The sequence below is a fragment of the Plecotus auritus genome (genome assembly GCF_963455305.1).
Source record: "Plecotus auritus genome assembly, chromosome: 7".
Classification (NCBI taxonomy): Eukaryota; Metazoa; Chordata; class Mammalia; order Chiroptera; family Vespertilionidae; genus Plecotus; species Plecotus auritus.
In genome coordinates, this window is record NC_137774.1 from 169,645,899 (window position 1) to 169,672,875 (window position 26,977).

At 42.7% G+C, this 26,977-nt stretch overlaps 1 protein-coding gene across 7 annotated transcripts; it reads left to right on the forward strand.

Moving 5' to 3' along the window:
• The first annotated feature begins 1,283 nt into the window (after window positions 1–1,283).
• TTC33 (tetratricopeptide repeat domain 33) lies at window positions 1,284–25,727 on the forward strand. Of its 7 annotated transcripts, none has more exons than XM_080682730.1 (5): window positions 1,284–1,318; window positions 6,704–6,925; window positions 20,233–20,314; window positions 21,956–22,087; window positions 24,585–25,727. In XM_080682730.1, exons 2-5 carry the CDS (start codon window positions 6,705–6,707, stop codon window positions 24,936–24,938), a joined length of 789 nt encoding a protein of 262 aa, XP_080538856.1. In that variant the 5' UTR covers window positions 1,284–1,318; window position 6,704; the 3' UTR covers window positions 24,939–25,727. The 7 variants fall into 7 exon arrangements, with proteins under 7 accessions (XP_080538856.1, XP_080538851.1, XP_080538850.1 ...); XM_080682725.1 differs by having other exon boundaries at window positions 1,311–1,446; XM_080682724.1 differs by lacking the exon at window positions 1,284–1,318 and adding an exon at window positions 1,321–1,467.
• The last annotated feature ends 1,250 nt before the right edge of the window (window positions 25,728–26,977 follow it).

A 26,977-nucleotide genomic window follows, 5' to 3' on the forward strand; every position in this document is an offset into this window, starting at 1 on the left:
TGGTTGCAAGTCTCGTGGGGACCCCTAGAGTTTAGGAAGAAATGAAAAGTTCATGCCCTGGAAGGGGCCTGGGTGTGCTTCTATAGCGAGTGAGCCGGCACTGAGTCTGTCCTGAGGGCTTTTATTCCCCACCCCACCCAGCCCCCCCTTTTTTTTTCCTGCAGGTGAAAATCTTAGTGGAGGGTTTCAGTAAAATATTCATCAGGTTCCCAGGTGCGTTTTAAATATGATGTTGCATCCAAATGAGTGTATAATGAAGTTATTCTTTGGTCTGTTTTACTTTGATCTTAGGTCTGTCTGGCTTTAATGGGGTTTTTGTTATTTGTTCCCTGACTTCACCTGTCCTTGGGGTAGCTGGTACAGATGGCATTAATTGGGTCTTTGTTCTCTATGTCCCAGACCAGGGTGATTTAAAGTTCTCTGGTTAGGGTGGGGAGGTAGAAACACCTGCTTTCAGGTGTCCTTGGTTGGGAAGATAAGGTCTTGCGTGATTCACAAGCTGACTGTAAGTTGTCCAAACGGTTTGGCCTGGTTTAATTTTCTTGTCCGTTTTCCTCTTCCACTTGCTGGGGCGTTTTCCCAGCTTCTTACTCTCCTGCCACCGGAGGCTCACCGTGCAGAAGCCCTGGTTGGCATCGGTGGCTTTCAGTGGGGCCGTGGTGGCGGAGCGACCTTTCTTCCGGGGATGTTTGGGCCTCTGGAGGCGATTCGGTGGTCACAGCTGGTGGTGGACGCCCATGGCATCCTGTGGGCAGGCCCAGGGCTGCGCCCAGGTGAGCACAGCGCCCAGGTGAGTCCCTCTCCCCACCCAGTGACAGCGCTGGGCAAGGAAGCCTGGGCCACAGCAACGGCCTTCCTTCGCACAGGACAGCGACAGTGACAACAATCTCAATTTTCCAGTTGCCCACACACCTCCCCGTGTGACTTTCCCGCACTTATTTTCAAGACAGGAACCACAGCTTTGTTTAGAACGTAATTTTCCCTCCTTTGTCAAACTTGTGTCTGCCGAAGTCCACAGCTGAGGCACGACGCTCCCCGATCTGCTTCCCTGAACCCTTTTTTAGGGAGTCCGCCTCCGGCCTCTGCGTGTGGCCGGCCTCCATAGCGGGAGTGTACACTCTTTTAAAGCAGGGCATATCCTTATGCAATAAACTGCCCAAATCGCTCTTCCCGCGCCTCGCCTGCTTTACTGCTCACCGGCTGGGTCGCGCAGCCGCAGTTTCCCACGTCCCTTCCCGCCGGCGCCTGCGCACTCGATACTTCCGCCTGCTGCTAGAGGGCGCCCCAGCTCGGGTGGCTGGACTACAAATCCCAGAGGGTAAAGGAGTGGGGGGCGGTCGCAATGACTTCTGGGATCTGTTGTCCAGGGGAAGGATTGACGGATGAGAAAAGCTTTGAGAAGCGTCTCTTCCCTGCCGGTTTCTCTGGACGCTTGCGAAGCCGCCGGTCGGCCACCCTGTATCTTGGGTATTAAAAGTAGGCAGGTCGGAGGTCGGGCATGGTGATTTCCGCTTCCTGTGGGCAAAGGGCAAGCGGAATGTAAACACGGGAGCGGGGGAGTGGTGCTCAAGTAACTGGCTCTCTGGTCTGTGCTGGGAACCGGAGGAAGAGCAGGAAAAGGAGGCGAGTGGGTCTGTGGTTAGGCGAGAAAGGCGCTTCCGAAGGTGGAGTTGAGGCTCCACGGGGCTGTGGCCAAGCCGGGAGGCCAAGGCTGCGTCCAGGGGCGGGCATGCGAGTCGGGCCCTCCTCTGCCGCGGCGCCCGGAGCGGCCCTCGCCTGCCGGGCGGTGTGCGCGGCTTTGACCTTCCCTGAGCAACGGGAGGAGCGGGACCGGGGGCAGGTGCCCGCGGCCGAGGGCGGGGCTGGGAACTCGCAGGGACGTGCCGGCAGCTTTGATGAATTTCTCACATTTAAATCGTGAGAAATGAAGGGAAGTCGCTAATGCTGGTGTCAGTCTCGCGGTGACGTTTTCGGGTAAATGGTTCTGGAATGCCTCACCTCCGAGTCCATCCCTGTTCGCGGGAGGATTCTGTTTTGATTTCCTGACCGTGTTCTCGGCGGGTTCTGGTCTGGGGTGTCGCGTCCTCCGACACGGCGAGGACCGGCCTTCTCCAGCTCGGGCTGGGAACTGTCCGGCGGCCGCGGGAGCCCAGTGCCTGCTGGCGGGCTCCTGTGCCAGCAGAAGAACTCGGAACACAACGTCGTTGTTTAGAATTCTCATGGCATCCATTAAGTATAATTCTGCATAAAATGAATGTGTGTGGGTGGTTTCACGAGCTTAACATGAAACCCACTTGATTATGATGTACCTAGATGATGTGTTTTTTTTTTAAATCCTGGTGGAAATTGTAACTACAGATTTAAGAAAGCCTTCTTTATAAGAAGTTGTAATTGAATGTTCAGATAGCCTTAAGAACAGTACAGTCGTACTCTTGAAGATACCTGAATGAAGTCGGAGTGTTACATTCTCCAAGGCGGAAAGTGTGTTGTGTATGTCATGGGACTCACCCTTCTTTTCAGCCTGGCTAATTTTTATTCTTCAAAATCCAGCGGAGCTGAAGTGTTTCTTCTCTGACATCCTGGCATCCTTTGTTTACTCTCTTCTAGCGCTTATCCTGTATTGTAATTAACTTGACCTTGTGGTCTCCAGACAATTGTGAAGAAAATATAAAGCTTACCATGGTTTTGGAAGAGATTTGCGCTTTTTAACCTCAGTGCACCCTTGATTCTGTGGCATCTTTACTCAGCCCTTATTGTTGCCGTGTCTGTTCTTCCGAGTGACTGGTTCAGATCTTTTCTGTTCTCATGTCTCAGGATCATTTCTTTCCCCTTTACTTGGAGCAGAGGACCAGCCTCCTATTTCTCTGAAAAATGTGAAGCTTGGGGGTAGGAAATTTGTCATTTCCTTTTCCCTCTACCTCTGAACTTGCCTAAACTTTTCATTCCATATTAGTTCTTGTCTGAGAGGAATGTATTCTTGTGCCTCTCTTCAAGGCTAAACTTGTCAATTGATGGGGGTCTTCAGGCTGTTTATACGCCTAAAACCTCATTGTGTCCTGACCTCCCTAGCTTCTGGTTTCTTGGATCTTAAAGCAGGGGTCCTCAAACTTTTTAAACAGGGGGCCAGTTCACTGTCCCTCAGACCGTTGGAGGGCCGGACTATAGTTTAAAAAAAAAAATGAACAAATTCCTATGCGCATTGCGGGCCCGGGACGAGTCGGCTGCTAAGCAGGGCAGGCAGCGGCACTTGGCGGGCTGGATAAATGTCCTCGGTGGGCCACATGTGGCCCGCAGGCCGTAGTTTGAGGACGCCTGTTAAAGGATTTATGGAGGAGAATGGCAGAAACACCTGAGCCAGCAGGGTGTGTGGCTTCTTTATTCATGGCTGAGAACCACCATCTGGGGCCTTGACCTATAAAAAAATATTTTTTAAAATTGATTTTTAGAGGGAGGCATGGAGAGGGATAGAGAGAAACATCAATGAGAGAGAAGCATCATTGATCGGCTGCCTCCTGCATGCCCCCTACTGGAGATCGAGCCCACAATCCAGGCATGTGCCCTGACTGGGAATTGAACTGGTGACCTCTTGGTTCATGGGTTGATGCTCAACCACTGAGCCACACCAGCTGGGCTGAAGTATTAATTTTTTAAAAATACATATAGGTCTGTCCCTTTATCCTTTCCTTCCACCCTAAACCCTGCTCCAAATAATCTACAAACCTGGCCAATGAATTATGTAATTTGCCTTTAGTAACCACAGCAGATATCTATCAGTATTAATAAGGTTCCCACCCATTAATAGGGTGCCTCACAAAGTTGCATTTGGAAAGGTGAAACCAGAAAACTAAATCATCCTCATTCTAGTCACCTTTATAGAGAGTCATAAACACAAGATTTCTTTCTTTTTAAAAAAAAATACTTCTATTGATTTCAGAGAGGAAGGGAGAGAGAGATAGAAACACCGATGATGATGAGAGAATCATTGATCGGCTGCCTCCTGCTCGCCCCCTACTGGGGATGGAGCCCACAACCCAGGCATGTGCCCTTGATTGGAATCAACCCAGGACCCTTTTGTCCGCAGGCTGACGCTCTATCCACTGAGCCACATCAGCCTGGGCAAGACTTTTTCCTTATCTTGAATTATCCTGGTATCTTGTGAGACTTGCCTAATGATCCACTCTCTCTTGTTGTCCTCACTCTGCGCCTTTGGACTTCTGTTCTGTAGTAACCACACTTCCATTTTCAGCCATTTCTTGCTTCTTCCCGTAAGTTCTTGTAGTCATCTTCAAGCATAGGAATCTCATAATCTCCTATTGTAACAGGTCTGGGGAGAGAGTTTGGCATTGTCCTAATTCCCTAGTATAGCTTATAATCCATTGCTTCTCTAGGCTTTTCTAAAAATCCCTGTTCCTTTGGAAAGCATTTGTTTCACCCTTATCAACCTGTACATTTCTTTTTCTTTTTTTTTTTTTTTAAATCTAAACTCATTCAATATTTATTGAACTGTGAACCATTGCAAACACAGCTGAAACCTGATTCTATACATTTCTTGATTGCTATAATTTATTGGCACTGATTCATATTCATTAAGAACTTAGGCACGTAACGCACGATTTTCTTACCCCTTCAGTTTCTGCCGATATCTTGGGCCTTTCCATATAAAGGCCCTCACTTTTTCTGTTCCTTTCCTTCTAGTGACTACTTACACTTTACCTCAGCCGTGTGCCTCAGATGTGAAGACCTTGGTATCTGCTAGAACTTACTTACTATTTCATTTCTTATTCCCACAATGCCCATGCTTGGATAGTTGTGGGTTTTTTTTTTTTAATATTTTTTAATTGATTTTTTACAGAGAGGAAGGGAGAGGGATAGAGAGTCAGAAACATCGATGAGAGAGAAACATCGATCAGCTGCCTCCTGCACACTCCCTACTGGGGATGTGCCTGCAACCAAGGTACATGCCCTTGACCAGAATCAAACCTGGGACCCTTCAGTCCGCAGGCTGACACTCTATCCACTGAGCCAAACCGGTCGGGGCCATGCTTGGATAGTTTTATGAAGACTTCTGGTTCATCGCTTTTCCTATCCCTCAAGTTGATCATAATCTCTTTGGGGTCATAGATTCCTTTAAGAATGCACACACACACACAGGCACATAAAAGTTTATATAAAAAAATTTAGAGGTTTCTCAGTATTTTTTTAAGCACATCCATGTAATTAGTAAAGAATTCTTGGATCCCTCAGTAAATCCCTTCTCTAAATAAATATTTGTTGAATTCTTCTGGGGTTTCCTTTAACTTTGTTTCATCAATTATTCTTTTATTCTTTCTTATGCCTTACATTTATATATCATTGCAGATTTACAAAACAAGTTAACATTTGTTTTCCTTTCTCTTCACCCACTGTGAATTTGCCAAGTGAATCTTTTAAAAACTTTTTATTTATGGAAAATTTCAAACATTTATGAGAAGAGAGAAAAGTATAAGGGATCTTATGTTCTCATCACCTAACTTCATCAACTATCAATTCAGCAATCTTTTCATCTGTATTTCTCCTCTACTGCACCCCTACCATCACTGGTTACATTGAAACAGTTCCTAGGTATCTTATAATTTCATGTGAAATAGTTTATTATGTGTAATAATACATAATAAAAGATAAGCGTTTTTTAATAAATGTAATCATAATACTATTTATCATACCTAAAAAATAACTAGTTATTTATTAATATCATCAAATATCAAGTCAGTGTTCTGATTTTCCCTTTTTCTTCCCCATTGTCTTGTGTGAACCCAGAGCTAACAAGATCCACAAATTCTATTGGGTTCGTATGTCTTTTCATCTCTTAATCTGAGGTTACCTCCCACCTTTCTCTCCTCCTTTTACCCCTGGCAGTTTATTTCCTGAAGAAACTAGCTTTATTTTTATTTTTTTGCTGTTGGCATCTCTGTCATGTTGTTTTGCATGCTCATCCAGATCCCATATTTCTTATAAACTAGAGGCTTGATATGATTTAGGATTAATTTTAGTCAAGAATATATCATGGCTGGTGTGTCCCATCAGGAGATGCATAATGTCCACTTGTCTTTCTTTTTTTTTTTAAAATATTTTATTGATTTTTTACAGAGAGGAAGGGAGAGGGATAGAGAGTTAGAAACATCGATGAGAGAGAAACATCGATCAGCTGCCTCCTGCACACCTCCCACTGGGGATGTGCCCGCAACCAAGGTACGTGCCCTTGACCGGAATCGAACCTGGGACCTTTCAGTCCGCAGGCTGACGCTCTATCCACTGAGCCAAACCAGTTTCGGCTCCACTTGTCTTTCTTGATGTTATTTGATGATTATTTCCTAGGACCACTGTTTAATTGGGAGTTAAGAAATGGTGACAGTCGCCCAGCCCGTGTGGCTCAGTGGTTGAGCATCGACCCATGAACCAGGAGGTTACAGTTCTATTCCCAGTCAGGGCACTGTCTGGGTTGTGGGCTCAGTCCCCAGTAGGACATGCAGAAGGCAGCCAGTCAGTGATTTTCTCTCATCGTTGAAATTTCTATCTCTTGCTCCCTCTCCCTTCCTCTCTGAAAAAAAAAAAAAAATGATGATAGTCTGATTCTATTATTCCTTTATTCTTTCTTCACTTAGTTGGAATATTTCTATAAAGGGCCAAGTTTGAAATTTAAAGCTGTTTTTTTGTGATTTTCCAGAATGGCTTCCTTCGGATGGAAGAGGAAAATTGGTGAGAAAGTCTCAAAGGTCACTTCCCAGCAGTTTGAAGCTGAAGCTGCCGATGAAAAGGACGCAGCTGAGAGTGAAGAAGGGAACGGGCTTCATGCCACCAAACGCAGGAAAGAAAGTCTCCTGGAAGGCTGTGCCAGGAAAAGCAAGCAGCTGAAGGATGAAGGAGCCAGCCTGGCTGAAAATAAAAGGTGTGTTTTTAGGGTTTTCCTTTACAGAACATGTACGTTTTCTGACTTGCTGTCTGTAGTGGGATGAAGAGTTATGAATTCTATAAGTTTATGTATTAAAATCTGATCTAGGTGCTAAATTAAAGAAATAGGTTTTAAAGTCACCTTGAAACATTCCCATGGAATCTGAAAGTTTGTAAAAAGCCTTCAAGATTCTTATAACGTCTCTGCTCTGCCAGCCTTTCTGTTCTGTCTAAAGTAGAGTAAAGGCGCCGGTCATCGGGGCTCAGTGGGTGAGCGTTGACTTGTGAACCAGGAGGTCACGGTTTGATCCCAGGCACATTCCTGGGTAGGGGGTGTGCAGGAGGCAGCTGATTGATGATTCTATCTCTCTCTCCTTCTCTTTTCTCAGAAATCAATAAAAATGTATTTAAATATATAGATTTTAAAAAATAGAGTAAAAGCTCAGTAAAATGTAATCCAACTTACTGGTTGGTAGCAGATGGTGTAATTTCTAGAAATGTTCTCTTTGTGATATTGTGGACCAGATAAATTAGATGTTTTCCTGAATAGCTTTGAGGGTGTGTGTGTGTGTGTGTGTGTGTGTATACATATATATATGTGTATATCCTATATAGCAGTGGTCGGCAAACTCATTAGTCAACAGAGCCTAATATCAACAGTACGACTAAAATTTCTTTTGAGAGCCAAATTTTTTAAACTTAAACTTCTTCTAACGCCACTTCTTCAAAATAGACTTGCCCAGGCCGTGGTATTTTGTGGAAGAGCCACACTCAAGGGGTCAAAGAGTCGCATGTGGCTCGCGAGCCACAGTTTGCTGACCACGGCTATATAGTAAAGGGATAATATGCAAATCGACCAAATGGCGGAATGACCAGTTGCTATGACGGGCACTGACCACCAGGGGGCATATACTCAATGCAGAAGTTGCCCGCTGGTTGGTAAGTGCACTCCCACAGGGGGAGTGCCACTCAGTCAGAAGGCAGGCTCACGGCCGGCCGCCTCCACAGCAGCACTAAGGGCCTAAGCCATCAGTTGGACATCCCCTGAGGGCTCCCGGACCGTGAGAGGGTGCAGGCCGGACTGAGGGACCCCCCTCCCCTTAGTACACGAATTTTGTGCACTAGGCCTCTGGTGTGTGTGTGTGTGTGTGTGTGTGTGTGTGTGTGTGTGTGTATCCTATCTAATAAAAGAGTAATATGCAAATTGACCGTACCTCCGCTACACCCACCAGCCACGCCCACCAGCCAATCAGGAGGGAATATGCAAATAAACCCAACCAAGATGGCTGCAGCCACAGAGAGCAGGAGGGAGGCTTGGGTTTCCCAGGCAATGGAGGAAGCCAAGCTTTCCACCTGCCCTTGCCGACCCAGGCCTCTACTCAATGCTACAAAGTTTCAATTATAGAAGATAAATAAATCCCAACAGAAATGGTGGCAGCCACGGAGCTGGAGAGAGCAGGAGGCTAGTGTTGCCTGCGGCGATGGAGGAAGCCAAGCTTCTGCAGCCCTGGCCTCTGCTTAAGGCTACAAAGTTTCAATTATAGAAGATATATAAATCCCAACAGAAATGGCTGCCGCCACGGAGCAAGCAGAAGGCTTGGCTCCACTCCAGGCTACAAAGTTTCAATTGTAGAAGATAAATAAATCCCAGATCCCAGGGCCTCCGCTTGGGTTGCCGGGGGGCGTGGCCGGCCTGCAAACCACCACAGGCCCCTCACCCAGGCCGCCCCACGCCCCAAGGGAACCCCCACCCTGATCCAGGACACCCTTCAACGCAAACCAGCTGGCCCCCACCAGTGCACCAGGCCTCTATCCTATCTAATAAAAGAGTAATATGCAGATTGACCATCACTCCAACACAAGATGGCTGCCCCCATGTGGTCAAAGATCCTGCCCCCATGTGGACACAAGATGGCCACCACAAGATGGCCAGCAAGGGAGGGCAGTTGGGAGGGACCAGGCCTGCAGGGGAGGGCAGTTAGGGGTGACCAGGCCTGCAGGGGAAGGCAGTTAGAGGCAAACAGGCTGTCAGGGGAGTGGTTAGGGGGTGATCAGGCTGGCAGGCAGAAGCGGTTAGGGGCAATCAGGAAGGCAAGCCAGGCGAGCAGTTGGGAGCCAGCAGTCCTGGATAGTGAGAGGGATGTCCGACTGCCCAGTGGGATTGGGCCTAAACGGGCAGTCGGACATCCCTCGAGGGGTCCCAGATTAGAGAGGGTGCAGGCTGGGCTGAGGGATACTCCCCCCCCCCCCCCGTACATGAATTTCGTGCACCGGGCCTCTAGTGTGTGTGTGTGTGTGTGTGTGTGTGTGTGTGTGTGTGTGTGTGTGTATACATATCTGTGTGTGTGTGTGTGTGTGTGTATGTTATAGGTGTTCAGTTATTTTTCCCCATTGACTTCTTATAAACTTTAGTAAATATGGAGTTTGATAATAGTTTCTTTATTCTTAGCCCTTCCTCAGCTAAACTCTTATTCTTTCCTTATATGCATCCTTTTTTCTTCCCCTTTACTGTGTTTCCTACTTTTCTTATTCCTTTTCCTCTTCTGCTTAGCTCTTTCAGTGGAACCAAAAATCACTCTTCCACAGATCAGTGGAGAAAGGACATTCTTTAATAGGTTGTGTAGAGAAAGTTGGAACTTTATATAGAGGAAAAGAAAAGGATCTGTATCACATACCACATACAGAATGAACTCCAGAGAAATAAAAAATCTCAATGGGAATCAAATAAAATATACAAAGGTATCTCTATAACCTAGAAGTGCAGAAGGATTTTTTTATTTTTAAAAATTTCAAGTCTATGTTAATGTTGAAAGAATAGTTGAATCCCCCATATTCCTCTGACTAGACTCAAAATTTTATTTTTTTTAATTTAATTAAAAAATATATTTTTATTGATTTCAGAGAAGAAGGGAGAGAGAGAGAGATAGAAACATCACTGATGAGAGAGAATCATTGATCTGCTGCTTCTCGCATGCCTCAAACTGGGCATTGAGCCCGCAAACCTGGCATGTGTCCGGGAATTGATCCGTGACCTTCTGGTTCATAGATCGACTCAATCACTGAGCCACACCGGCCTGGCTTAATTTAATTTTTAAGCTACATTCAATATTTTTTAAATTAGTTTCAGATGCATAGCATAGTGGCTAGACAGTCATATACACTGAGTGGCCAGATTATTATGACCACCTGACGTTTGTAGGCAAATTAGCCGTACACTGCATCGTATGGGATATGGAAGCCGAAGGCCTGTTCCAACACCTTTGCTGTCTGCAGTTACCAAGATAAATCGTCTCCAATTCACACAGGAACACAAGGATTGGACAGTCGAGCATTGGAAAAATGTCATGTGGTCTGATGAATCACGTTTCCAGTTGCATCATGCAGATGGCAGAATGAGAATTTTGAGGAAATAGCATGCCCCCCACATGCATGAGTACAACCCTTCAAGCTGGTGGGGGCAGTGTTATGGTTTGGGGCATGTTTTCCTGGCATGATTTGGGCCCTTTAATTCGTGTGGAATAACGTCTGAATAGTACAACATACCTAAGTGTCGTTGCTGATCAAGTTCATCCTATCATGTTAATTGCATATCCCAATGGAGATGGCTTCTTCCAACAAGACAATGCGCCATGCCACGGTGCTCGTATTGTGCAGGAGTGGTTTCAAGAACAAGTGGTTTATCTTGCTTAGGTGGCCCCTACAATCACCAGATCTCAATCCAATTGAGCATATGTGGGACAAAGTTAAAAGAACCATCAGGTAGCTGGTTTCACAGCCATCAAATCTCACAGAACTGGACAGTGCTATTCATCAGGCATGGTGTCAGATTCCTCGCATCACCTTTCAACATCTCGTGGAGTCAGTGCCAAGAAGAATCACTGCAGTATTGAAGGCAAAAGGTGGCCCAACGAAGTACTGATGGGGTGGTCATAATAATCTGGCCACTCAGTGTACTTTACAAAGTGATGCCTCCAATACTTCAAATACCCACCTAGCACCATACATAGTTATTACAGTACTAGAGCCTGGTGTATGAAATTTGTGCACTTGGGGTGGCGGTGGGGCAGGGGGGGTCCCTCAGCCCGGCCTGCACCCTCTTCCAGTCCAGGAGCCCTTGGGGGATGTCCAACTGATGGCTTAGGCCTGCTTTCCCCAGAGAGCGGGCCTAAGCCGGCAGTCGGACATTTTTAGCGCTGCTGCGGATGTCTGATTGGCTGAGCAGCACTCCCCCTGTGGGAGCGCACTGACCACCAGGGGACAGCTGCATTGAGCATCTGCCCCCTGGTGGTTAGTGCGTGTCATAGCGACCGGTTATTCTGCCTTTGGGCCTAAACCAGCTCTCCAACATCCCCTGGATTGTGAGAGGGCGCAGGCCAGGCCAAGGGACCCCACCGGTGCATGATTTGGGGCCGGGGAGGGATACAGGAGGTTGGCCAGCCGGGGAAGGACTGCGGGAGGGCTCGAGGGCATGTCCGGCCTGTCTCCCTCAGTCCAGATCTCCTGGATCCCAACAGCAAGCTAACCTATCGGTTGGAGCGTCTGCCCCTGATGGTCAGTGCATGTCATAGCAACTGGTCGACGGGTCGAATGTCTGCCCCCTGGTGGTCGGTGCACGTCATAACGAGCGGTTGAGCGGGCCTTAGCATTCATTAGCATATTACACTTTGATTGGTTGAACGGGTGACCGAATGACCAGACACAGCATATTAGGCTTTTAGTATATAGGATTATTGACTATATTTCCTATGTTGTACTTTACATTAGATTAAAAAATTCTTAATAATTGGTTTATTTATCTTCCTACACATATATACACACTTAACTGTTTATTAGAATTTTTTTGCTGATTTATTTGAAAGTAAGTTGCAGGCATTATGACCTCTGGCTCCTAATTCAGCATGCTTCTCTTAAGAGTAAGGATGGTCTTTTACCAAACATAAGAGCTGTCAAACCTATGAAAATGAACTGTAATCTGATCCACATTTAGGTTTCTCCAGCTTTCACCTAAGTGTCTTTAAATAGTGTGTTTTGTTTTTTTTAAATTAGGATCTAAACAAAGTCCACAGCTTGCATTTGGTTATTGTCTCTCTTCAGTGTCTTCTTGGGTCCCCTACTTTTATCCCCAAATGACGTTGACATTTGGAAGAGTCCAGACCAGTTTTCTATTTGATTGTTTCCTTACTTTGTTCCTCTATCCCATGTGTTTCTTGTAAACGGAAAGTTGTGTTGAGGTTTGATTTAGATTCTGATTAAACATTTTGGGTAAGAACACTTCATGTAATGTTTATGCTTTCCACTGCCTCCTCTTGGGAGATAAATGACATCAGGTTATTATTAGTGCAGCCACTGAAAGACATTGTGCCTATGTCAGTCTGTTTGCTGTGTGGAATATTTGCTGAAAGCCATATTTTTATAAAAATCTTGAAACATTTATCTTTGGTGAAGGAAATATACTAGGAAAAGTACACTTGGCATCATGAGGGCTGTTGATTTATTTGCCCTAAAGATACGATTTTTTGAAGACATATGTATGGTGAGCAGGAATAGTCTCAGAGTAGGTTATTGGTAGGACAGAATACTCTCAGATCATCCAGAGACCTAAAACTAGGCCTCGCGCTTGTGACTGGTATCTGCTATGTGGTAAGGAAGAGTCTGAGAAATTAAAAGCAGTAGTGCTGAACAAAATTACGTCTTGTCTTTGTTTTTCTGTTGTTGTTTTTTTAATTTTTCCTAATTGGTAAGGGTGGTTAGAAGATTTGTTCATCATTTTTGTCATAAATTAGTCAAAGTTCAAAAAGCAAACAGTTTAATTTCTAGGTCTGTTATTATTTTTCATTCTGGGTGTAATCTTTTTTTAATATATTTTTATTGATTTCGGAGAGGAAGGGAGAGGGAGAGAGAGATAGAAACATCAGTGATGAGAGAGAATCATTGATTGGCTGCCTCCTGCACGCCCCCTACTGGGGATCAAGCCCGCAATCCAGGCATGTACCCTTGACTGGAATCGAACCCGGGACCCTTTGGTCCACAGGCCGACACTATCCACTGAGCCAAACCAGCTAGGGCTGGGTGTAATCTTTTATTAATATACTAGAGGCCTGATGCATGAAATTCGTGTAAGAGTAGGCCTTCCTTTTCCCAGCTGCAGGCACTGGCTTCCCTTTGGCGCCCTCACAGCCCAGGCTTCATCTGGAAGGTCATCCAGAAGAACGTCTGGTCTAATTAGCATATTATGCTTTTGTTATTATAGATTTTAATATAAAACAAAATGTTGCTTAAGCTCTAATACTGCTATATCAGTACCTCAAATTGGGAAAGAATGGTAGAAAATAAGTAGCAATCAAGGACAATTAACAGCTAAACAGCCTGTTAGATTGTGAATTCTCATTTGTGGTATTCTAGGCACAAAGGTTTTTTTGTCTTTTATAACTTGGTGAGATTGATCATTCTGTTCTTAGTCAGAAGAAAACTAAGTGTAAATTTCCATCATTTATGAAACCACTTTCAGAACATCCATAAAACATCTTTAGAAATTCCTGTAAATGCCTGTTAAAAGTTCATTAACTTTGTTGTTTTTGCCTTTTTCTCTGGACCACACTAGTGTGTGGAAGGGAAAAGCTATTCAGTTATTGCCATGGGATTCCCTCTGAACTTCCTGTGTAGAGGAGAGATATCAACTTTGTCGATAAACAAAATAACTCTTGTTTTTTTGCTTGCATGTCAAAACATTGAGTCATTTCATTAAAATCTGCTGGATTAGATGCTCTATTTGAACGAAGGACGCTGAGATCAGTAAGTTTTTTTGCTCATTAGCATTTGTTTTAGAATAGTGTATACAGAGCTTTAGGAAATAACTAAACAGAATTAAAGGCATCTAGGGAAATCGAGTAGTTTGGTGACTCTATGCCAAAAATATGTAGAAATAATAGTTAACCATATCTAAGAGAATATTAAACTTGGTTGAAAATAATATAAGCAGAAATAATGAAGTTAAATTTAGAAAATAAAGCTCAGCCGCTGCTAGTACTTGCATATGGATTTTGAAGTTATTTACCTCTGTTCAGATCCTAGCTTTGTCATTTCTATCTGCATAAACTTGGCAGGTTATTAGCTTTTTAAGTTCCGGTTTCCAGTTTCCTCAGCTGTACAATGGAGAGGTTTATCTCATAGCCCCTGGGGGATGAAAGAGCAAGTGCATATAAAAGCTGAGCATGCCACCTGGCACCTAGTAACCCTCAGCACCTGTGATACTATATCTTAGGATGTTATGCATGATGGGTACATTTCATGTAGTGTTAATGTGTTTGTAAGATGTTTGTTCAAACATTTTTTTTTTCTAGAATTATTACTAACTAGGATATACCTTCTCAGTTGTTACAGGGTGAGTCATAACTTCAATATTTTGGCTTTTATGGTTTCAGCCACTAGATGGTGATATTTGATTGTGTAGCTAAGTAGTCTATTTTTTTCTTTGAGAATTAGTGTGTACATGTGAAGCAGGAATATAATTAGAATTTACCATGAATTTGTCTCTTGTCTAGAAGAGTATACCCATCAGAGTGAACTTGAGGGTGATTTGGCCCTGTAACACATGTGGTCTTGAGTGCCCGCGTGGCTATGTTTACTGACAGTGATCTTCATTTTGATGCCATTTGTTCCTCTCTCTTAGCTCCTTCTCACTGGTATACAAGCATAATCTAATAGCGTCCATTTAAAAGCTGTGGCTGGTTTTCTCAGTGCTTAGAGCACCACCTCCCCACCCCAACTCCTGGCCAGACTGAAGGATCTTGGGTTCGATTCTGGTCAAGGACATGTACCAGGTTCGATCCTTGGTGCTGGTTAGGGCACATGTGGGAGGTAACCTGTTGGTGTGTCACTCTCACATCAATGTTTCTCTCTCTCTCTCCCTCATCCCTCCCTTGCACTCTCTCTCTAAAGATCAATGGAAAAAAATACCCCCTGCTGAGGATTAAAAAAAAAAAAGCTTCCCTTGACTCACATGCCCTACAATTTCTCTGCTTTCCTTCACCTCAAACTCCATTGCTTGATGGATGATTCTCTCAGTCCATTCCAGTCAGGTTTCTGTCCCTACTAATCCCACTCTTAGCAAGATTATCTCTCTGTTCTCATTTACTGTGCCTCGTACGGTCCAGCACAGCTGACCCCTCCCTTCCTAAACACACTGCTCCCTAATCTACAGCACTGTCGTGCCTGTCCTTGTTTCAATGTCCACTCCTTCATTTTCTTTGCTTGGTCTTTTCTTTTGCTCATTTTCTAACTATTGGTGGGCCACAGTATTTAGAAAGTGCTTCTTGTCCTTTCCAAATACATTATTTGCCTCCTTAAACTTTCATGGCCTCCTGCTTTCAGCACCATCTCGAGACCAATGCTGACAAGCACCAGTCTTCCCACCTGAGACTTTCTAATATTCGATGCTTGCTTTATACCCTCTTGGATGTCTAGTTAGTGTCTCAAACATACATGTACAGAGCAGCACTCTTGATTTTTCTCCCAAACATTTGCTCCTTTCTAGTCTTCGCTATGTCAGTGAAAGGCCCCACCCTCTACCTAGTAATTTAAGCCCAAACGCCAGGAGTCAACTCTGCTGGCTTCTGTGCTGACCAGAGCTCATCTTCCCCAGTCCCCCCAGCTCCCTGCCTTTTGAGAGCATAAGGCCCTGGCAGCTGCTGTCCTCACAGACCAAAGAGCCCCATGTGTGGTGCTAACTGACAGTGAAAGACCTCGACGGTGGCCCGACTGGACCTGTGGATCTCTGGAGGGACTGATGGCACAGCAAGAGTGTAAGTGGGTTAAAGCTTGGGGAACGATGATGGGAGACAGGCAAAGCTTTTTCCTCCTTCCACCACTGGACTGCTTCCAAAACACACGTTTCACACAGTCTCTCTGAAGGAGGTCTACAAGAAAAGCAATCATCAGGGTTGGTTTTTGAAGCTGTTCCCAGCTTAACATACACCTTGTGTTTATTCTCCCGCCTTCCTGCCTCACTTCTCTTTGTCCCTCACTCTGGCTTCCTTGGGATCCTGCTCCCACAAAGAGTTAGTGACCTTAGGCCTCAGACTCTCATTCCCAGGCAACCCAAACTAGGACACCATCCTGGATTCCTTTCCTTTTCCTTTTTTTTTTTTTTTTTTTCACTTCCAAATCCAATCCACGTTGAGTTGACTTGCTTTTTAAATATAGCCTAACTCTCCTTTATCTTCCCCTCTGTTTTCACCTTGTCTAGTCTGCGGTCATTTCTTACCTAGATGACTCCTCATGTAGCCTCCTAACTGTCTCACGTGCTCATTCTCACACCCCCACGGTCCATTCTCCCCGGAGGCCCCCATCACACGTACAGTGAAATCTGTCTCATAACCACTGGCCTGCTGGTCCCTGAGTGATTGTGGCCGTGGCTACCTTTCCCCTTCCTCCTGCTACAGCCACGCTGGTTTTCTTCCCTTTCCTCAGGACACGGGTGTCTAGTCCTGCCTTGGGCTCCTTCTGCCCTTTGTCTGGAATGAACTTTCTGCAGATCTTCAGTTGGCTGAGGACTTGTTAACATTCAGATCTCGGCTCAGATGTTTTCCTAGAGACCTTTCCTGACCATGCATTCTGAGTGGCCACCCTGTCAGTACCTGTCACATCACTCCAGTTGGTTTTCATCATGGCACTTACCATATTCTAACTTATGCTTGTTGTCTTTTTCTCCCTTCTTTCCACATGCAGATGTTCTAGAATGTAAGATCTAGAAGAGTAGGGTCCATTTATATCTTTTTAAAATTTTTAAAAATTGCATTTATTGGGGGTGAAATTGGTTAATAAAATTGTAGGTTCGAAATGTACAATGCTATAATACATCATCTGTATATTGTATTGTTCAAAACTCGGAAAGTTAAGTCTCCTTCTGTCACTATTTATCCCCCCTTTGCCCTCTTCCAGCTGCTCCCACCCCCAGGCCCATTTATATCTTGTTGAATGCTGCATCCTCAGTTCTTATAATCCTACCTGGCCCAGAGTAGGTGCTCAATAAATATTTATTAAGTGAATAAGCTGATAACTGTAGAGCTCATTAAACTGGAAACTATAGTAAATGAGACATTTAATTAGGAACAGAGTAGCTAAATACTGATACTTCTATCTGGTGGATGGGTGTGCTATCTCACTGACTGGCTTGGTCACCAGCTGGTCCTTGCCTAGTGGAGGTGTTATCTTCCCCGCCCTTGTGCAACCCCTGGCCTGTTCCGTTGCTTCCTTCCTTGTGCTGTTTGGTTGGATACTGTGAAGGTTGCCTATCAACTGGCTGAATCAGACTTTGGTCACTTATTAACCATAGTGACTCTAAGCCAAGTTTTTATCTTTTAATGCCTCCTACCCAGCAGCTGCAGTAGGGCTGTGCCTGCTCAGTGTGTTCCAAACTGAAGTTGAATTAGTAGTACTCTGGGGAGCGTATCTGCATCATGCTCTATGAGAGCATAATAATGGGAGACCCTTGGTTTATTAGGTGCCAAGTTTCCTGTGACCTGAAAGCAGTGTTATCCTTTATTTGTAGGCCAGGAGAGGGAAAGCACCCATTGTTGGTCTTGCCAGCATCTACTGGTATTATTTCATAAATGATAATTTTAAAAACTGTAATATTCCTGTCATATTTATCATGTTTTTCACCTATAGAGAATTTTCCCTCATTAACATTTGTTTAGAGTTTGTTATTTTTATTTCTAAAATTTAGAAGGAAAATTGTTCTATCTTTGTCCCTTACAAAGGCTTTGAACATGGTGGTCCCTGCAGTAGATCTGGCAGCCATCTCTGCACATTCGGATGTGCTGCATGGACCACCAGCCTTTGTGGGGTGAGTCTTCACCTTAGTCACACAGAGTCTGCTGCTGCGAGATAACAGCAGCCACCGCCACACCTACAGTAAAGCACACTCCCTCCGGGGGCCCTCACCACTGCTAGCCATGGCAGACTTATTCTCAGCTGCTGTAGCCCATTTGCCATGTGCCCAGGTGGCATCAGACCCTGGAAATGGTGTTGCCTACTTGTATTATTTCCTAGTAAAGGAACTGTTCTATAGCAAGGTGAATACAGAGAGAATGTAATTTTGTTTATGTTCTTCGACTTTGTATTTTCTGCCAAATTCTGCCTCTTGTTTTTTTAGTTCTCTGCTCCCTGCTTACAAATCAGTACATTTGTAGTTATGTTTGGTTTGGATCTTCTCATACTGGGTGGGGAATATTTCCTAATAATAGAGAAACATGTAAATTGACCGTACCTCCGCTACACCCACAGCCAATCACCATGAGTATGCAAATTAACCCAATAAAGATGGTGGTTAATTTGCATACATACCTGGGTCCCGGGAACCTCCTTGGCACCCAGGTCACTCCCAGCCGGCCATCCTGCGGAGGCTTTAGGCTTGGGGGATGGGGGTACCTAGGGCGGAGGCTGTAGGCTTGGGAAGGGGCCGAGCCTGCCATTGGAGGGGCGGGGGGTGCCCGCTGCCCAAGCCTACAGCCTGTTGCAGAGGCTGTAGGCTTGGGAAGGGGCCGAGCCTGGGATCGGAGGGGTGGGGGTGCCTGCTTCCCAAGCCTACAGCCTGGGGTGGAGGCTGTAGGCTTGGGAAGTGGCCGAGCCTGGAATCAGAGGGAAGGGGAAAAAATCAATGGAAACACATCCTCAGGTTGAGGATAAAAAGGAAAATAAAGAAAGAAATGTCATATCTTTTGAAAGGCACATCTTGAAAATGCCTAAAGAAAGTTGTCATTTTTTCATGGTGAAGGGACTGCAGTCCAAGTTGATGAAAATACCTTGGTGGCTGTGGTGACTGGCAGTGGCTGCAGTAGCGGAGTGATGGTGCTGGCGCCTTCCCCTGATCAGCCCAGTCGCCTCCCACAAAGGGAGGCCAGACTGCTCCTACAGGGAGTGGCCCTAAGCCATCAGTAGGACATCCCCTGAGGGCTCCCAGTATGTGAGAAGGGGCAGGCTGGGCTGAGGGACCCCTCCCCAGTGCATGAATTTTGTGCACCAGGCCCCTAGTTATACATGAACACATACAGAGGACATGAAGAAACTGGAAAATAGGCAACAAGAACTGATTCAAGAGGAGATAGAACATGATGGGGCTCAATATACTATGAGAGATATTAAAATTGGTTCATCACACCTGGTTTTTATTAGCATTAGCTGCGGACTTTGAAAAAATACAGATGTCTGAGTCCTACTCGGAGAATTTCTGATTTAATTGATCTGAGGCAGGGACCAGCTTGTGTGTGTATGTATTTGTGTATGCATGTGTGCGTTTTTCCTCCATAATCTCCACAGATCATTCTGTATGTAGCCAGGAATGAAAACTGGTGGATTATATATTTCCTATTTAGCTCTAGAAACCCGAACCATTGGGCGAAAGGTACAAGACAGAAAGGTACAATGAAAAATGTTCTGGTAATTGGAACTTTCTCCTCCTAGAAATATTCAAGTATACATGAGTTAACTTTTGTGAAGGATGCTATGAAGATGACTGCTTTGGATAACATGTAGGACTTGGTCATTCCTTTAATTTATTTTTAGAAAGGAAGAGTGCTTCTATGCTTCTGCACATTTGGCCTGGAGTGTGCGAAGATCAGTTTTGGGCACATTGAGTTTGAGATGTTTTTGGGACATCTAGATGGAGATACTAGTTGACTAAATGGCTTTGGAGCTCAACACAGAGACGTGATTAAGAGAACATCAGTGAAAGGTGGTAGTGGAGATGACCTCCATACCTGCTTCATTTATTCAGCCACCATCTTATCCACATGCCTGTGTTCATAGTGATGGACAGGACAGTGTTTCTGTGTTCATGGGCCTCATAGACAAGGACACTGAACACTGAAGAGTCTGTACACAATTCCTGCCACTTTCTTGCCATCTGTCAGCTAGATGGCTGCAGTCTAGAGCCCAGGACTGCACCTGGATTGTGAAGTCCTCAGAAAAGTTCTTTGTAAGACATCTAAAATGACTGCCAACATGTGCCGACATTGAGGTTGATTAGAAAAGAGAAACTCTTGTGGTGATTTCTCAGCCCAGGAAATAAAATCTTGGAGAAAGCTTTTCAAGATCTCTTTTATTTATGTTTTGCTTTTTTCTCTTTTGGTCTCCTTTCCCTTATTTCTTAAATTTTCCTACTTTTTGTAACATCATTACTATCAGTTCTTGAATAGAGAGATTGCTTGATAAACAATATTCCTTAGCATCTGGTTTTTAAATTTGTTCATGTGCTCTCAAGGACTCATTAGAAATATGATGTAAATGTAACTTTAACAACCACAGATATCGAGAGGCAATTCAGAAGTGGGATGAAGCACTACAGTTAACCCCAGATGATGCTACCCTATATGAGATGAAGTCACAGGTAAGGGTTATAAAGAAGGCCACTTTCATTATGAAATTGCACTGTGTTTGTTTGGTGAGCATGATGAACCAAAATAGCATTTCCTGCTATTTTCTTTTTAAAATACAATTTATTTTGGGGGAAAATTGTTATGATATTACTTATGACTTTTTCTTATCTATCAAATTAGAAATTTGTTCACCTTCATAATGCAGTTAACTGCTATTTCATCCTAACTATGATATGAGTAGATGGGCATCTTTTAAAAAGTCTCTGGTGATCTCGTAAATAAATGAAACACGTTTGCCTTCCTTGGAAATTAATTGTAGTGGATTTTGCAATAACTTTCTTCCAGTGGATTGGATTCTAGATGATGATATTTCTCTGAAAATGGCCTAGTCCTTAGTAAAAAGTCAGAATAGGCTCAATTTATTAATAGTTTAAAAATAACATTTGTACTTAAAAATGCATTTGTAATATTTTATGGGAAAGGTGATAAAGAAAACTGAACACTTGGATTAAATTATCTAAGAGATTTCAAATCTCAAAGCATTGAGCATATTTTTGGCAGGAAATAGTTGCAATGCCTCCTTCATCCACATACCTAACATCTTTCCTGATGATGAGCTCAAACATAGGAGACATTCTTTATCAGCTGTGATTTTAGTTTATCCAGGAAAAACCCAAATTATGTCTACTGAATAAAAGTGGTATGAGGACCATCATTTGGATAAATCATTTTCTTTTTTAAAAAAAGGTTTTTATTGATTTTTTTGGGGGGGGGGCGGGGGAGAGAGGAAAAGGAGGAGAGGGATAGAGAGAGAGAAACATCAGTGAGAGAGAAACATCAATTGGCTGCCTCCTGCATGCACCCTACTGGGGATTGAGCCCACAACCCCGGTGGGCATGTACCCTCACTGGGAATTGAACCAGTGACCTCTTGGTTCATGGGTCAATGCTCAACCACTGATAAGTCATTTTCAATCTTGAATCTGTATATATATATTAAAGGCAGGATTTCTGGTGAACTGTATGAAATGAGTTATTTAATTTGAAACTTGATGATTGTTTCACAAATTTTGTGAAATGCATGTGGTCCCAAAGATATTTGATAACATCCAGCCCCTTTTTTAAAGGTGAAGGGTTCAGGAGCGCCATGATTTTTCTGTTGTGTGGTGTGAAGAACCCAGTTGTGGGGAGGCCCGTGGAATGTTTGCATGGCTTGTATAGCAGGAAGGTGTTCACTGGGGCTAGGGTGGATGGTTGAACAAATTTAAATTTACCTAGTTTAACAGCAAGACCTGGGGTACCCTAAAATCCACATTGTAAGTGGAATAAATAGAAGTGGAATTGAGAGATCAAATAGTTTTGAGCTACCATGGCTAGAGTATGACTGCATGGTTTTGACTGATGGACAATAGTGTTCAATAATTGGAAAGGGAATAGTTTACATTTTTATAGTGTTTCAGGAGAAGGAGAAGAATGTGATTCCTGACCCTGAATGGCAGCGGAGGGAGTCAAAACCACTGAAATACTACTGTGTTTGCCAGACTAAAAATATGTTTTTAAAAATGAAAAGAGTTACTTATGTATGGTTATATATTAGTAGTTTGCTAGTTTATGAATGTTACTGACAGGTTTTGTTTCTTTTTTTGACTATAGGTCCTAATGTCACTTCATGAAATGTTCCCTGCAGTTCATGCAGCAGAAATGGCTGTGCAGAGAAATCCACATTCGTGGGAGTCTTGGCAAACTCTGGGGCGTGCTCAGCTTGGATTAGGAGAGATAGTCTTGGTAAGGAAGTCAGATGATTATAATGCTAATATTTTGTTTTTGTTTTTTAAATATTTATTTATTTTTAAAGATTTTTAAAATAGATTTTTAAAGAGAAAGGAAAGGAGAGGGAGAGATGTGATAGAGAAACATGGATTGGCTGATGGGGAATTGAACTGGCAACTTTTCGGTGCACTGGACAACTCAACCAAATGAGCCACACTGGCCAGAGCTATGATTTATCCAGGGATAAAATTTTATTTTGACATGTTTTGATCAGCTCAACCCAAAAGTTAGTCATTTATCAAATCTATGCAAAAAATAGCCAATCAACCCTTAAAGGTATTAAACCACAAACAGGTCAGAGTTATTACTGTTACTTACATCATAAACACCAATTATATCAGGGTCAGAATATTTTTCAGGTAATTGGAATCATGGAAGTTAATAAAAAAATTCACATAGCCTGTACGCATCCTGACCAGGATCGAAACCACAGTCTCAGTCTATGCCCTGACTGGAAATTGAACCTGCAACCTTTTGGCATATGGGACGACACTCTAACCAATTGAGCCACCTGGCCAGGGCAAAATTTTAAGTTTTTTAAATAAGAGTACTCATTGTTTAACTGTTTCATTTCATTTTTTTCCTGTTGATATGGTTTTGCCCACTATGTTGTGAAATTCTTGAAGGAATTAAAACTGTTATTTTGTCCTCATTTAATGTTTTTTAGGGCTCTATTTGAAAAAAAATCTAAATTTGTAATATTTATGTAAACTTAATTTATTCTTTTGAAAGACTGGAATGGTTGAAAATTACTCAAATGTCATAATGAAGGGATACTATGAAAAATACATTGAAAGCAAGCTAAAATTTCTGACATATAACAGTTCTTACTACAGGGGTGGGCAAAAGTAGGTTTATAGTTGTTTGTATGAAAAATAATACAATAATCTATACTAATAAAAGGGTAATATGCTAATTAGACTGGGTCGACTGGACATCTCCTGCCTTCCTTCTGGACAAAGCCACGGTGGCGGGGGCTGAGGCAGAGGTGGTTAGGGGCGATCAGGCAGGCAGGCAGGTGAGCAGTTAGGAGCCAGTGGTCACGGATTGCGAAGAGGGATGTCCGACTGCCCATATAGGCCCGATCCCTGCGGGCCTAACTGCCATCCCCCAAGGGGTCCCAGATTGGAGAGGGTGCGGGCCAGGCTAAGGGACCCCCCCTCCTCCCCCCCGCCGTGCATGAATTTTGTGTGCCAGGCCTCTAGTTAATGAACATCAATATAAGAATAAACCTTATTTTGTGTACTCACAACTATAAATCTACTTTGCCCCAACCATAAATAAAAATATAAGAAAATACATAATTAAATAGAACAGGTAATAAATTAAAAGTGAATAGTTGGTATATCTCTATACATAATTTTTAGATTTTTATGCAGAATTGGGTGTATATGTTGGAAAATGAATATAAGGTTGGTTCTTCATTTTCTAATTTTTTGAGGTGTAAAGGTAGGTTTTTTTTTAATTTGAGATTTTTCTTTTTTAACAGGCATTTAGTGCTATAAACTTCCCTCTTAGTTCTGCTTTTGCTGCATCCCATAATTTTAGTGTATTTTTATTTTCATTTGTGTCAATATCTTAATTTCTCTTTGATTTCTTTTTGAACTTATTGATTGTTCAAGAGTGCGTTAATGTCTGCATATTTGTGAATTTTCCCATTATCCTTTTGCTATTGGTTTGTAGTTTATTCCATTTTGGTCAGAAAAGATGGTTGACAAGTCTTTTTAAATTTGTTAAGACTTGTGTTGTGATGTAGCATGTGTTCTGTCCTAGAAAATGTTCCATGTGTACTTGCCATTACGTCTGTTCTGCTGATGTCGAGTGAAAGGTTCTGTGTAGGTCCATCTGGTCCGTTGCTCAAATCTTGTTTCCTTATTGATGTTCTTCCCTTCAGTTCTGTCACAGTTTACTTTATATACACAGGTGTTCTGATGTTGGGTGCGTATGTGTTTATAAGTGTTATATAATTATGGGGAGTCGACCATTTGTCCTTATGCAGGTTCTGCCTTGGTCTCCTGTGACACTCAGTGCATGTTAGCATTACTGTGATCTAAACTCTTGGCTTCAATGTTGGGCGTTTCTGGTACCTTTCTGGCCCTGATTTAGCCCTGGAAATCACTGGATTCCTGTATTGGCTGATCTGCAGAAGCTGAACAATGTGTTTGCCTTGTTTTGAGCTATAATATCAGTATCTCTATTTTGATGGACTTTTAATCCTCATCAGCAATTTGTCAGTCCCTTTCACAGTTTTATAACCTTTGTTTTTGTCTTCATAATCATCATCATCCATGGTTAGGGCACAACCCTAACTTCCATCCTTACATTCAGTTATGTTAAAAAAGATATGTACTATATTTTATATACATACATGCTGCAGATATTGTGGATTATGCTAAATACATTCATTTAAAAAAAAATGCAAGCAGAAAAACCTGGCCTTTTCTCTCTCTAGGCAATTCGAAGTTTCCAAGTAGCCCTTCACATCTATCCAATGAACCCTGAAATATGGAAGGAAGACCTTTCTTGGGCAAGAAAGCTCCAGGAGCAGCAAAAGGTAGCCCAGAGGATGAAAAAAAATGAAGCACCAGCGGAAGTCACACATGTCTCACCAAAGTCCATTCCCGACTATGACTTTGAAAGTGATGAGATTGTTGCTGTTTGTGCAGCTATTGCTGAAAAACAAAAGCCAGTTTCAGATAATAAAACAATGGTTATTGTGTCAGCTTCTGGGACCGTGGAGACTGTAAGTGAGAAGGAAGATGGGGCCGCAGCCCCAGATGGCTCCGTTTTTATCAAAGCCCGATGAAGCTTAGCAGGAGCTACTTGAATCTACTGTTTGATTGCCACAAAGTTTTAGGCAAACGCATTTACTCTGGAGAAACAGGGCCACACTCCTGTTTGTAAAATCAGTTTTTCAGATGAGGTATATACAAACTAAAGGGTAGAATTATTATAGAGTGTTTGGACTATGCTTTGATAAGTTATGATTTAAACTTAAGATTAGAATTCTGACTACAGTGGTTTTTGATGAATAAACTTAATCCACATGTATGAGAGAATACATTTTAAAGACAAAACTTGGAAGTGAATGCTCCAATAGTGAATAACTTGATGGCCAGTGTTATTAAAATATTGACTTTTTTATGATAAAGGAAGTGGGTGATTTTTCTCCCTCCAAAAAATATACGCTGTTACTGTTCACTCTTCTATTTTTCTTGTTTTATTAGAGTAACTTCGTCATGTAGCTTGAGTATTTGGATATTCATGTTTGATTCAAAAATTGTCATTTGGTCATATGTAGATTCTTTGCAAGTTCAGCTGGAAATGCATGCAAATGTGTGTGTTCCGGACATTTTCTGTAGATACTCTTAACGTCGGATTTATGCTTGTTTTGACTTTTAAATGACTCTCACCATGGTAGTTGCCATCTTCAGTATTTGTTGGATGTGGGAATTACTGATACATTGTAAGAATGATGGTTTTATTTTTTCAATTGTAAAAGTGGACAGTCCTTACCACAAGTGAGCCATTTTTAAGATGTGCATTTTTCAATGAATGGCTCTTATAGCTACATCATAAATTGTACTGCAATGTTGTCCTAGTCAAAAGCAGTATTTTCTTTATTTTTAAAAGCTTAAAAACCTTGTCCTGGTCGGTGTGGCTGAGTTGGTTGAGTGTTCTCCCATGCACCAAGAGGTTGCTGGTTTGATTCCCAGTCAGGGCACATGCCCAGGTTGTGGGCTTGATCCCCAGAAAGGGGTGTGCAGGAGGCAGCCGATCGATATTTCTCTCTCTCCCTTCTCCCTCTCTTTTCTTCTCCCTCTAAAAATCAATAAAAACATTAAAAAATAAAAAAGAATAAAAGCTTAAAAACCTTGACAATTAACTTATCTTTTGCTTATAACTGTTCATCTGATGCTTTGGAATTCTTTTTCTAGATAACTTGTTTGGAACTGCTCAGTAAAATGACAAATAGCCACAATTTTAAATAACTAAATTATATCTTCCTAAAAAGAAAACGAACGTAGTGATGTTATTAGAAATCCAATGAGTGAATAACTTAGGCATAGCACACATGGAGACTGAAATGTGACTTGTGATCGGATCTCGTGAATAGAGAAAGGTATATTGAAGAAGTAGTTCATTGAAACAACAGTTATAGCCACAAATCAATATTGTCATTGCTAATGTGAACTGTTATTTTTATAGCACACCCATTGTAGTACAGTTACATAGAGCTGCTGGGGACTGTTACTTCTGACCCTCAGGAAGCTTTGTTGGTGTGAAATTACTTTTATCCTTGTTGGAGATGAAAGTAAGTTAACTCTGTTTGAAGAAATCTTCTGTTGGAGCATTTGTTGGATGCATGTAAGTACTGGTTTCTATTTTTCTGAGATGATTTAAGGTTTTCTTTTAGTAGAATGTTTACCTCCTTTTTTTTTTTTTCCAGAGTCCGAGAAGTCAGCACTTGCCTTGAAAGGTATTACATTTCCCCCCAAAGTTGTATTAGAAATTTATCCCTGGTTGGAGAGGTTAATTTTAGAATGACCCAAAAAACAAGTATCAATTATATTTTATTTTATGAAAAATATTCTCCAAGGGTGGGTAGTTGGGTGTCTAGAGAAGTTGGTATGTTGTTTTGAGTTAACGGGTATTTGTTTATTATATAATTGGTGAATAAGTCGTTTTTTCTGTATTTTAAAGATTTGCCTATTATTTTGTGTTAGCTTTTGAAAAATTAGGTTTCTTTCCTTCTTTCTTATGTGAAAATGAAATATGTAAAGCACTTTGTATGTTAGGTCACATATGAAGTACTCAGTAAATGCTAGCTTTTTCTATGAAGAG

What these genes read in the sequence shown, in the direction of transcription:
- TTC33 (XM_080682724.1), top strand. Translation starts at nt 1,343, where the DNA reads ATGACTTCTGGGATCTGTTGTCCAGGGGAAGGATTGACGGATGAGAAA. An exon ending in TATATGAGATGAAGTCACAG is followed by an intron (nt 20,315 to 21,955) that starts GTAAGGGTTATA and finishes TTTTGACTATAG; the next exon opens with GTCCTAATGTCACTTCATGA. An exon ending in GATTAGGAGAGATAGTCTTG is followed by an intron (nt 22,088 to 24,584) that starts GTAAGGAAGTCA and finishes TTCTCTCTCTAG; the next exon opens with GCAATTCGAAGTTTCCAAGT.